At 45.0% G+C, this 13285-nt stretch overlaps 1 protein-coding gene across 6 annotated transcripts in view; it reads left to right on the forward strand.

Moving 5' to 3' along the window:
• Nucleotides 1-13285, forward strand: part of MAP4K3 (mitogen-activated protein kinase kinase kinase kinase 3) — a 391382-nt gene that overhangs the window by 234689 nt on the left and 143408 nt on the right. For all 6 annotated transcript variants that reach the window (XM_068232153.1, XM_068232154.1, XM_068232156.1 and 3 more), the window contains 3 exons: nt 10227-10289; nt 10409-10490; nt 12865-12975. In XM_068232153.1, coding sequence (XP_068088254.1) covers nt 10227-10289; nt 10409-10490; nt 12865-12975 — 256 coding nt within the window. The remainder of the gene's footprint in view (nt 1-10226; nt 10290-10408; nt 10491-12864; nt 12976-13285) is intronic.

Genomic DNA, 13285 nt, shown 5'->3' on the forward strand with positions numbered 1-13285 from the left:
TGCAGGCTTCTTGAGACTTACCCCATATGTTTTAGGGGAACAAGTAACAATGTAAAAATCTTCTATTGTAAGCTTATTTGGGATCCGTTCATCCTGCACTTCCATTTTACAGACATGCAGGGGGCGCCGTCTGCTGATTTCTCATACCAACTTCTATACCAGTGCAGGAACTGGTATAGGACTGCATAGGGAGGGTGTTGCTGTAACCCTTTGTCTTTTGATCACAGGTGGGGGGGGGGGGGGGGAGGGAGGGACCAGCAAGAGCACAGAATGCAGAAAGTACGGTAGCTTCTATTTTGATTTTTCTTGACTAGATTCAGTTACTCAAATGGTAACGGAACCAACTAGGGGGAATGCGTTACTGGATTTGATCATTTCTAATAGACCAGATAATGTATCAAATGTGCAGGTTCAAGAACATTTGGGAAATAGTGATCACAACATGATAACGTTTGATCTGGTGACTGATAGGCCGTGGGGCAGCGGGACCACTAAAACTATGAATTTTAGAAAAGCAAAGTTCAATCAACTCAGGCAAGCACTAAGTATGTTGAACTGGGATAATGTACTACAGCGGGAGGACACTGAAGGGAAATGGCAAGCTTTTAAACTTATTCTCAATCAATATTGTAGTATGTATATTCCATATGGAAACAAAATGTCTAGGAATAAAAAAAGGCCTCTATGGATGAATAGAAAGGTTAGAGATAAAATGAAGGGGAAAAAGAATGCCTATAAGGTCCTAAAACAGGAGGGGACCGAGGCTACAGTAAGCAATTATAAGGAGTGCAATAAATGTTGTAAAAAAGAAATGAGGCTGGCAAAGATTGAAGCTGAAAATCAAATCGCTAGGGATATCAAATCTAACCCAAAGTCATTTTACAAGTACATCAACTCTAAAAAAAAAAAGAAAGGTTGACTGTATTGGACTCCTAAAGGATGAGGGTGGGAACTCAATGGTGGATGACCAAGGTAAGGCAGAGTTATTAAATGCTTTCTTTGCTTCTGTCTTCACAAGGGAAACATCACTGTTGCAAATTACAGATGCAGAAGCGTCTCAATCTTCCAACTGTAATATTAAATATTTAACGCAGGAAGAAGTGAAGGCAAGATTAAATAAATTAAAAATAGACAAGGCACCTGGCTGGATGGCATGCATCCTTGGGTCCTAAGGGAATTAAGTTCAGTTATAAATAAACCCCTTTATCTTATCTTTTGTGACTCTCTTTCAACTGGCAGAGTCCCAGTGGATTGGCGTACAGCCCACGTTTTCCCATTATTTAAGAAGGGCAAAAAAATCAGATCCAGGAAATTATAGACCTGTAAGCTTAACATCAGTTGTATGCAAACTATTTGAGGGGTTACTAAGAGATACTATACATGACTTCATAGTAGAAAATAATCTTATTTCTCAGCATCAACATGGGTTTACTAAAGACAGGTCCTGTTTGACTAACATGCTCAGCTTTTATGAGGTAGTGAACGCTAATGTGGATATTGGGAATGCTGTAGATGCTATATACTTGGACTTTGGAAAGGCCTTCGACACTGTTCCACACAAAAGTCTGGTGCAAAAGTTGAGGATGCAAGGACTGGGGAAGGGTCTGTGTGCATGGATAGGGAACTGGCTAATGGACAGAAAATAAAGAGTTGTGGTCAATGGACCATACTCAAAATGGGTGACTGTTAGCAGTGGGGTCCCACAGGGATCTGTAGCGGGTCCAGTGCTCTTCAATTTATTTATTAATGACCTAGTAGATGCAGTAGTAAGCAATGTTGCTATTTTTGCAGATGATACAAAATTGTGCAGAATCATCAACTCTCAGGAAGATAGGGACATATTGCAACAGGATCTGGATAGGATGGCTATATGGGCACATAAATGGCAGATGAAATTCAATGTTGAAAAATGTAAAGTCATGCATTTTGGTCGTACCAATGGTCAAGCACCATACAAAATAAATGGAATACAGTTGGGGACATCAAACTTGGAGAAGGACTTAGGAGTACTCATCGACAACAAGTTAAATAATCGTTCTCAATGCCAAGCCGCTGCAGCTAAAGCTAATAAAATTTTGGAATGCACTAAAAGGGAAATAAAAACTCGAGATGCTAGCATAATATTGCCCCTGTTTAACTCTTTAGTAAGGCCACATCTGGAATATGGAATTCAATTCTGGGCACCACATTACAGGAAAGGTATTGCAGTTTTAGAGCAGGTGCAGAGACAAGCAACAAAATTTATACATGGGATGGAAGGTCTCGCTTACCAAGAAAGGTTAGATAAACTGGGTTTATTTAATCTAGAGAAAAGACGCCTTAGATGGGATCTAATTAACATGTATAAATACATCAGAGGGCAATAAAAAAAGCTTGCCAGATGAGCTTTTTGTCCCTAGGCCTTCTCAAAGGACTAGAGGACATGATCTGCGCATGGAGGAAAAACATTTTAGCCATTTATTTAGGAAAGGGTTCTTTACAGTAAGAGTGATAAAGATGTGGAATGCATTGCCACAGGAAGTAGTTATGGCAAATTCTATACCTGCATTTAAAGGGGGCTTAGATGCTTTCCTTGCGTTGAAACACATCCATGGCTACAATTACTAGGTAATACCCAATGATGTTGTTCCAGAGATTTTATCTGATTGCCTTCTGGAGTCGGGAAGGAATTTTTTCCCTTTTGAGGCTAATTGGACCATGCCTTGGAAGGGTTTTTTGCCTTCCTCTGGATCAACATGCATATGTGAGGGAGCAGGCTGGTGTTGTACTTTGTTCTCTGGTTGAACTCGATGGACGTATGTTTTTTTTCAACCCAAATAACTATGTAACTCTTTAAGAATTTACCTTGACCATCATTTGATATGATTTCCCAGTTAAACTAAACTCCATGCTTTGCAAGAAAGTACACATCAGCTAGACATACAATATCCAGTTGGTGGTGGTAGTCAGATAAAGGTTCAACATTAATCTTATAGCTTACAACTTGCTTTCCTGTTCCATCACTTTGCTCTCATAGAGATCAGCCATTTTTTTTACCAGTTTGTCCAGTATCAATTCCAACTTCATAGATGCTATCTCTGCACTGCCCAGTGCTGGACAAAGCAATGCATCTGTCATTCACCTACTGATACCGCTAGCTGACCTCTGCACTGCCCAGTGCTGGACAAAGCAATGCATCCGTCATTCACCTACTGATACCGCTTGCTGACCTCTGCACGGCCCAGTGCTGGACAAAGCAATGCATCCGTCATTCACCTACTGATACCGCTTGCTGGCCTCTGCACGGCCTGGTGCTGGACAGAGCAATGCATCCGTCATTCACCTACTGATACCGCTAGCTGACCTCTGCACAGCCCAGTGCTGGACAAAGCAATGCATCCGTCATTCACCTACTGATACTGCTTGCTGGCCTCTGCACTGCCCAGTGCTGGACAGAGCAATGCATCCGTCATTCACCTACTGATACTGCTTGCTGGCCCCTGCACTGCCCAGTGCTGGACAAAGCAATGCATCCGTCATTCACCTACTGATACCGCTCGCTGACCTCTGCACTGCCCAGTGCTGGACAAAGCAATGCATCCGTCATTCACCTACTGATACCGCTTGCTGACCTCTGCACTGCCCAGTGCTGGACAGAGCAATGCATCCGTCATTCACCTACTGATACCGCTTGCTGGCCCCTGCACTGCCCAGTGCTGGACAAAGCAATGCATCCGTCATTCACCTACTGATACCGCTTGCTGACCTCTGCACGGCCTGGTGCTGGACAAAGCAATGCATCTGTCATTCACCTACTGATACCGCATGCTGGCCTCTGCACAGGCCAGTGCTGGACAGAGCAATGCATCCGTCATTCACCTACTGATACCGCTTGCTGGCTGCTGCATGGCCTGGTGCTGGACAAAGCAATGCATCTGTCATTCACCTACTGATACCGCATGCTGGCCTCTGCACAGGCCAGTGCTGGACAGAGCAATGCATCCGTCATTCACCTACTGATACCGCTTGCTGGCTGCTGCATGGCCTGGTGCTGGACAAAGCAATTTATCCGTCATTCACCTACTGATACCGCTTGCTGGCCTCTGCACGGCCTGGTGCTGGACAGAGCAATGCATCCGTCATTCACCTACTGATACTGCTTGCTGGCCTCTGCACTGCCCAGTGCTGGACAAAGCAATGCATCCGTCATTCACCTACTGATACTGCTTGCTGGCCTCTGCACTGCCCAGTGCTGGACAAAGCAATGCATCCGTCATTCACCTACTGATACCGCTAGCTGACCTCTGCACTGCCCAGTGCTGGACAGAGCAATGCATCCGTCATTCACCTACTGATACCGCTCGCTGGCCTCTGCACTGCCCAGTGCTGGACAAAGCAATGCATCCGTCATTCACCTACTGATACTGCTTGCTGGCCTCTGCACTGCCCAGTGCTGGACAAAGCAATGCATCCGTCATTCACCTACTGATACCGCTCGCTGACCTCTGCACGGCCCAGTGCTGGGCAAAGCAATGCATCCGTCATTCACCTACTGATACCGCATGCTGGCCTCTGCACAGCCCAGTGCTGGACAAAGCAATGCATCCGTCATTCACCTACTGATACCGCATGCTGGCCTCTGCACAGCCCAGTGCTGGACAAAGCAATGCATCCGTCATTCACCTACTGATACCGCATGCTGGCCTCTGCACAGCCCAGTGCTGGACAAAGCAATGCATCCGTCATTCACCTACTGATACCGTTTGCTGGCCTCTGCACGGCCTGGTGCTGGACAGAGCAATGCATCCGTCATTCACCTACTGATACCGCATGCTGGCCTCTGCACAGGCCAGTGCTGGACAGAGCAATGCATCCGTCATTCACCTACTGATACCGCTTGCTGGCCGCTGCATGGCCTGGTGCTGGACAAAGCAATGCATCCGTCATTCACCTACTGATACTGCTTGCTGGCCTCTGCACTGCCCAGTGCTGGACAAAGCAATGCATCCGTCATTCACCTACTGATACTGCTTGCTGGCCTCTGCACTGCCCAGTGCTGGACAAAGCAATGCATCCGTCATTCACCTACTGATACCGCTAGCTGACCTCTGCACTGCCCAGTGCTGGACAAAGAAATGCATCCGTCATTCACCTACTGATACCGCTTGCTGGCCGCTGCATGGCCTGGTGCTGGACAAAGCAATGCATCCGTCATTCACCTACTGATACTGCTTGCTGGCCTCTGCACTGCCCAGTGCTGGACAAAGCAATGCATCCGTCATTCACCTACTGATACTGCTTGCTGGCCTCTGCACTGCCCAGTGCTGGACAAAGCAATGCATCCGTCATTCACCTACTGATACCGCTAGCTGACCTCTGCACTGCCCAGTGCTGGACAGAGCAATGCATCCGTCATTCACCTACTGATACCGCTCGCTGACCTCTGCACTGCCCAGTGCTGGACAAAGCAATGCATCCGTCATTCACCTACTGATACTGCTAGCTGACCTCTGCACTGCCCAGTGCTGGACAGAGCAATGCATTCGTCATTCACCTACTGATACCGCTCGCTGGCCTCTGCACTGCCCAGTGCTGGACAAAGCAATGCATCCGTCTTTCACCTACTGATACCGCTCGCTGGCCTCTGCACTGCCCAGTGCTGGACAGAGCAATGCATCCGTCATTCACCTACTGATACCGCTTGCTGGCCTCTGCACGGCCTGGTGCTGGACAGAGCAATGCATCCGTCATTCACCTACTGATACCGCTAGCTGACCTCTGCACTGCCCAGTGCTGGACAGAGCAATGCATCCGTCATTCACCTACTGATACCGCTCGCTGACCTCTGCACTGCCCAGTGCTGGACAGAGCAATGCATCCGTCATTCACCTACTGATACTGCTTGCTGGCCTCTGCACTGCCCAGTGCTGGACAGAGCAATGCATCCGTCATTCACCTACTGATACTGCTTGCTGGCCTCTGCACTGCCCAGTGCTGGACAGAGCAATGCATCCGTCATTCACCTACTGATACCGCTTGCTGGCCTCTGCACGGCCTGGTGCTGGACAGAGCAATGCATCCGTCATTCACCTACTGATACCGCTTGCTGGCCTCTGCACGGCCTGGTGCTGGACAGAGCAATGCATCCGTCATTCACCTACTGATGCCACTCGCTGGCCTCTGCACGGCCTGGTGCTGGACAAAGCAATGCATCCGTCATTCACCTACTGGCCTCTGCACTTCACCTGGCATTGCTGGTGCAGCAGGGGTTCCCGATCAATGCTTGGCCTATATTTTCATCCCATATCGATTGAGAATGCTCTGGTTTTTCATAGATTGTTTGTTAGATTCTGAGTTTTTATAGACTGTAATGACTGATGTATTAAAATGTCACATGGTGTATGCTTAGTTTGCTCTGGGAGGTTGGGGAATACAGAAGACATGACAGACCAGTATGTTGAATTCACACAGTAGTATGGACAACACATGATGGTGAATTATCTAAAGGACCACTACAGTGAGAAAAGTGAGCAATTTAAAATTTGACAGAACTGACAGGTTTTGGACTACTCCATCTCCTCATGAGTGATTCACATGAAGTTTCCTTTGTTTTCAAAAGCATTCGCTGAACATTAGTTGCTCAGTCTAACTGCCAATATAGTGTGCAATTGAGTTGGGAGACTGGCTGGTTATCTTGCTGTTTTGGCAGTTTCGAAATAAACTGCCATTCAGTAAAAGGCATGCCTGACCACTCACTAGGCTGGTTATTTTGTCTGCCACATGAAAACTTATATTAGTAGTTTCATTCCATAAACCATGGCACTTTCAATCTCTTGTAGCTTTTCCGAAGGAACTGGCACACTGTGCAGCTCCCAGATCATCTCTGACCACTTCCTAGGCTTCAGGCCTAAGAAAACACCAGCCCAGGACCCAAAGACTGAGCTGGCTGGCACTGGTTCTGGCTGCATCCGCATGAAACATTAATGTTATCCTGGACTGTTTCTGCTTAGAGCAGCAGATGTCAGTCACATCATATACTGACCCAAGCTAGCCCAATCATTTCCTAAAAGGAAATGATTAAAGTACTAGTTTACGCACAATGGGCTTGATTCACAAAGCGGTGTTAACCTACTTAGCACGTCTAAAGTCTTTAGACGCGCTAACCAGGGTGCTAAGTAGGTTAGCACCGGATTTCTCAATCAGATCGCGCGCTAACTTTGTGCGTGCAAAGTTTTTACGCGTGCTAAGTCCCATAGGCTTTAATGGGCACTTCGCGCGGAGCGTCCTGCGCTCTGTGCAGTACGCTCGTAAAGTTTTGCGCGCATAAAGTTTTGCGCGCGTAAAGTTTTATGCGCGAAAAGCTTGTTTAGACGTGCTAAGGGGGTTTTCACAGGCGTGCTAACAGTTGGCACCGCTTTGTGAATCAAGCCCAATGTGTATAATTCCATATCGTACAAATGCAGTAAAACTGCACTTAAAATGATATTTTAAAAAATAATAATATTTTTTGAAGTGGAAAAAATCAAAAAATTAGGCTGCAAGCACCATAGTCTTCACCATTAACAGCTATCTGTTCCTCACACTGCCTACCTCTCATCCTGATTCTGTGGAGTGTGTATACTTATTTGTTCCCAGCAGTGGTGTGTGTCATGAAAGAATGGGGTTAACTGTGATCTCTGCTAAAACCCAGGGCCAGAGCTACCATAGGAAAAATGGGCAATTGCCCCAGGGCCCCAGAGCCTGTAGGGGCCCCCAAGGTGTCCCTCCCCAGCTTAACTGTTGCTCCCCAGGGACTCTGCAGAGTCTTTGGCAGAGTAGCAGCTCATCTGTGCTGGCGGACACTACACTGACATAGACACTGCAGTGGTCCAAGGGAGCACAGTTAAGTTGGGAGGTGATTGGGGGAGGGTCAGCAGCCAGCTCAGGGGCCCAGGAGGGAAATTTGGCTGCAACAAAATGGCCCCTAATGACGCTTTTTGGTCGGGGGTGTCTGTTAGGGGGCCCCCAGGCTAATTTTGCCCTAAGGCCCAATTGTTACTTGAACCGGCCCTGCTAAAACCTGACCTCCCTATTGACTTAAAGAGCTCCGGGCTCTGTTCGCAGTCCGCATACACCTGCCTCACGTGGTTGCCGGCATAACGGGGGTGCATGTCACATTTTACATTAGGGAGGACAGCACGGGGCCCTGGATGCAGCGTCACAAGGACAATTCCCGAGAGTTTTTATGCTGAAATCGCTCGGGAATCGGCTTGCGCTGTATCGGCAGACAACCGATCTCTTTTAGGTCAGATCCGATTAGAGAGAGATCTGTCTCGTCGATCTGCCCAAACATCGTCTGATGTATGGGCACCTTTACAGTCTTTACAGGATGTTGACTGGTTGACTCCCTGGTTCTGGATATAACTGGCTTGTAGCATTGAGATATTTTTATTGCACCTTTACAGTATCTCCATTGGATTAGGCCCCTTTTACACTTAATCAGTTGCTCTCAGTTATAATCGAAAGAAAACTGATTTTCAAAGTAAGTCCCATGTTTTCCTATGGCACCTTTCACACTTAACGCGTTTTAACGCACTGCTATGGAAAAAACGCGTACTAACGCATACCACACTGATTAAGTGTAAATGCGGCCTTTTGCGTCATAAGGGAGGTGTGGCTTTGGCGGGGATTGCAAGTTGGCTCTGCCTTATGATGCAGCATCTGTTACTTATAATGGTTGACTTTACTCTAGGTGGAAGAAGAAGAAGAGCAAGACAGGAAAGAGGCTTCGGGCTGTGTACAAGGCTTTTTCCTTTACCACTGGAAGCTTGCAGCTCAAAGTTTAAAAAAATATATATTCTAGAGCTCTTTGAGCCGGTCAGGAACCGATTTCTTTGACTCTTGACCCTGTGATCAGTGTGAGGCAATGAGATTGACTCACAGTGATGATGAGGTCAGGAGCCAATGAAATCAGCTCCTGACCAGCTCACAGAGCTCTGCCGTCATACTGTCGGCTGGGCGAGAGAGCGTTGTGATCAGTGGCAGCGTGCGGTGGGGAAGTTGAAATCCATCTCCTGTCAGAAGTAAGCTGCCACAAACAAAAGACATGTCCACAAAGGACATAGATTTCAACCAATGTGGGCCGGAACAGGTTAAATAATACCAGTTGCCTGGCTGTCTTGCTAATCCTATGCCTCTAATACTTTTAGCCATAGACCCTGAACAGGCATGCAGCTGATCAGGGGTTTATGACATTGTCAGATCTAGCAAGATTAATTGCATGCTTGTTTCTGGTGTGATTCACTACTGCAGTCAAATAGACCAGCAGGGCAGCCAGGCAACTGGTATTGTTTAAAAGGAAATAAATATGGCAGCCACTATATCCCACTCATCAGGGCCGGGCAGAGGCAAGAGAGGCTCCAGCCTCAGGGTGCAGTGTAGGAGGGGGAGCACAACTTACTCAGCTATCATTCCCCTATTGTGTTTGAAGCAGGGAGAAATAAGAAAAGGGGATACATGGCAGCGACTGCAAGCCAGATAACTAGAGACTAAGGGGTTAGGGGCCCTGGCGCGCTTCTTACTATAATAGCAATCAGTGTGTGCCGGCTGGGGTGGGAGGGATGGGGGTGGTGCACTTTGGTCTCAGCCTTGGGTGCTGGAGGACCCTGTCCCGGCTCTGCCTTTCATTACAGTTGTCCTTTAAATCCCAAGCAAGGGAGTTGCTAGGATCCCAGTAGATCTGGGGCGTCTTTGGCCACTAGCAGAGGGGAAATTGTACAGTGAGTGCTATGGCAAAATATGAGCTTGGTCATGGCGGATTGTGGGTCAGAGCAAACCTGTATTTCTGTTTTAAAGTTTTTATTAAGTTTTCAACATAAGTTTAACAAACAACATTCAGACTTCAACGTATATCAGCAAAATAAAGGGCTGATATCAGTGTCCGCAGACATCAACCCTATTGGAGCTCAGCTATTTTCGCCAAAGGCCTCACATAATAACGTAGTAACAACACAGCAATCATGTATTTTTAGTGCGGTATGCTGTTCATGTGCCTATTTTTCTTTACTCTACATGTACAGTTTGTATGTTACAGATGATATCACTCCACTATAATGTGCCTGTAATATTTATCCCATGACAAAGTGCCTCTGGCAGATTCTGGTTGACTAAATGGCAAATGAGACTGTCAGAACTGTGATTTGTTGGTGCTTCTCTAAGAGAAGAAGTCCCATTTTTTAGAATGATAATGGATTCTATTCCCATTCCAGGGCCTTATTTCTAATGACTAAAAGCAACTTCCAGCCTCCAAAGTTAAAAGACAAGATGAAATGGTGAGTCTCTTGGCCTTTCATGTAATGACTCGTGTCTTCTTTTTCTTTTTTGCTCATAACTTTATTTTTCATTTGTGGAACTATTCATACTTTATTTTTTCTTCATTTTTCCATTGAAGGTCAAATAGTTTCCATCATTTTGTCAAAATGGCACTCACAAAAAACCCTAAGAAAAGGCCAACCGCTGAAAAATTGTTACAGGTAATGTATTTCTGTTCATTGTACACTTCTGTTTACTTGTATGACCTCTGAGTGTTTCTAAGTCGGGTCACATAGAAACTGATTTCTACAAGGTGCAAGGTTCAGATAGACCCATTGAACACATAGATGTGCACACAAAGATTGTACGATCTGATTCTAACGTGTGTAGTCAGCTTTAGTTTGCTTTATGCGAGAATTGTAAATGCAGGTTGTGCTCTTGTACATGTGTTTATTTTAATAGTGTGTTGAACTATTGATAACACAGTTTGCCAGTTTCACATTTGCCACAGCCAAGAAAATATCTATGAAAAGACTTTGTAGGCCCCAACGAGAGGGGCATTAGGCTTCCACTTTGCCTACCATTCTATCAATGGAACACTAGCCTGTCACTTTAAAACAGTTAATTCCACACAGAGCATTAGATGTACAAATAGAAATAAATAGATGTGATTTGTGTTGTTTGACAGAATTTAGCTGTTGGGCACTGGAGAAGCAGTGTTGGGTCTGCAGTACAAAGCATTGGTCACCTTGTAGCATTAGGTTCCGTACAGGATTGTCTTGATCATGTGACATACCACTTCAGTTTACCACTATTGGGCTTAGCTGTCATCACCTGTATTTCTGCACCAATTTATTAGCAGGGTGCGTTGGCCACAGATGATAAAATAAAAAAAGATTTTACAACAATTCAATAAAAAAAAGATCGGTTGTAGACATTTTAGCTAGAAATCTGATCAAATTTCCCATTTTTACAAAATAGATAGATCAGGAGTGTCTGATTTTTCTGGTCAAATTTTACGAAAATTGAATGTCATCAGGTAGATTGACAATTTCCTGATTTATAGTCCATAGCATTTGTTTTTATAATAAGGGAAAAAGTGCGCACAAGTGTGATTGATCAGAAAAGAAATGTAAAAAATTGTATGGTGTATGGCCACCTTAAAGAGAGTCTGAAGCCATTAAAATTACCTGTTTTTATTTCAGAATCAGAATTAGAATCAGAATCAATTTATTTCGCCAAGTGCAGCGGTTGCCGCACCCGGAATTATTTGTGGTACACATTGGCATAGAACATAGTGCAAGAACAACAACAACAACATCAGAACATAACTAGCAAGTAGCAATACAGAAATGCATTAAAGAACAAGGAACATAGTAGTACAAGTACATGTGCAAAATGAACATACGTAGAGCGTAGCAGCTGGTCCTGCAATTTCCCAGCCCTCTTCAGATTTATGGTTAAAGATTATTTGCCGTATCCCCGAGGCATAACGATGTATTTATCCCCCCGAAATCCTGGGGCAAAATTCTAGGACTTTGCAGGTCGTAGATTTTGCTGCCCGGGGGAGGTAGAGCTTTGTGTTGTAGCTCTGCCTCCAGTGCAGTCAATCTGCGCTGATCGCCGCCTCTCCCCGCCCCTCTCAGTGAAAGAAGACTGAAAGGGGTGGAGATTGACTGCACTGGATCAGAGCTATTGCACTCAGCTCTGCCTTTTACAGGAAGTAACAAAGAATTTTGCCCTGGGGATTTCGGCGGTATAAATACATCGTTCTGCCGAGGGAATACGGCCTATCAGCTATGATCATAATGTTGAAGAGGACTGGGAAATAAAAACAGGTAATTTTAATGGCTTCAGACTCTTTAAGGATAGCTAAAGTGAGAGGGATATGGAGGCTGCCATATTTCTTTCCGTTTAAGCAATACCAGTTGCCTGGCTGTCCTGCTGATCCTCTGCCTCTAATACTTTTAGCCATAGACACTGAACAAGCATGCAGCAGATCAGGTGTTTCTGACATTAATGTCAGATCTGACACAATTAGCTGCATGCTGGTTTCTGGTGTAATTCAGACACTGCTGCAGCCAAATAGACCATAAGGGCTTCCAGGTAACTGGTATTTTTTAAAAGGAAAAACATGTGGCAGCCTCTAGATACCTCTCACTCACAGGATTAGGATTATTATTGCTAGGACTTCAGTTGGGATGTACTGTAGGTGCTCCTTATGTGCACAGCAATCAAGGTGAATAAAGTGCTACAAGATGCCAGATCCTTGTCAGTTTAGTTTAGTTTGTCTTCACCCTTTCCAATGATTGGAGCGGTTGAATAAATTATATCTCTAGATTTAATAATACACACATGTTCTGCTGCTTACTGTCACAAGCAAATCATTCCTATTCATGAAGCTTGTTTGTTTCTGTGATGGTATAATTCATATGTAATTGAGATGGGGCCATTGTAAAATGTCATTCAATGAAACGTCAATCATGAAATATTGTATGCTTTAGGTTGCCAAATAACAGTTATATTGTTGTAAATTAGGCAGAGTAATGTGACATTGACTATACTTTTATAACATTATCCTCTTGCCTTTTGTAGCATCCTTTTGTTACGCAGCCATTAAACCGCACACTTGCTATCGAGTTGTTGGATAAAGTGAATAATCCTGACCACTCTAGTTACCACGACTTTGACGACGACGATCCGGAGGTGAGAATGTTTTCAGACTGCAGGATATAATATGCTGAATAATAGGATGCAAATGTGATGGTTATTCAGTAGAGAGTATGTATTGCGAATCATGCTGCGAGATGATTGGTATGCTAAGCAGTGTCTTTTCCTGTCTGTTGTTTATTTTGGCCTTTAAAGAGACTCTGTAACAAAATTTTCAGCCTTATTTATTCTATCCTATAAGTTCCTATACCTGTTCTAATGTGGTCTGTCTTACTGTAGCCTTTCCTAGTCTCACAGTGGCTGTTATATAATCTAATTTTCTTTCCTTTGACAGCTTTGTCAGCTC

Source organism: Hyperolius riggenbachi, chromosome 4 (assembly GCF_040937935.1).
Source record: "Hyperolius riggenbachi isolate aHypRig1 chromosome 4, aHypRig1.pri, whole genome shotgun sequence".
Lineage (NCBI taxonomy): Eukaryota > Metazoa > Chordata > Amphibia > Anura > Hyperoliidae > Hyperolius > Hyperolius riggenbachi.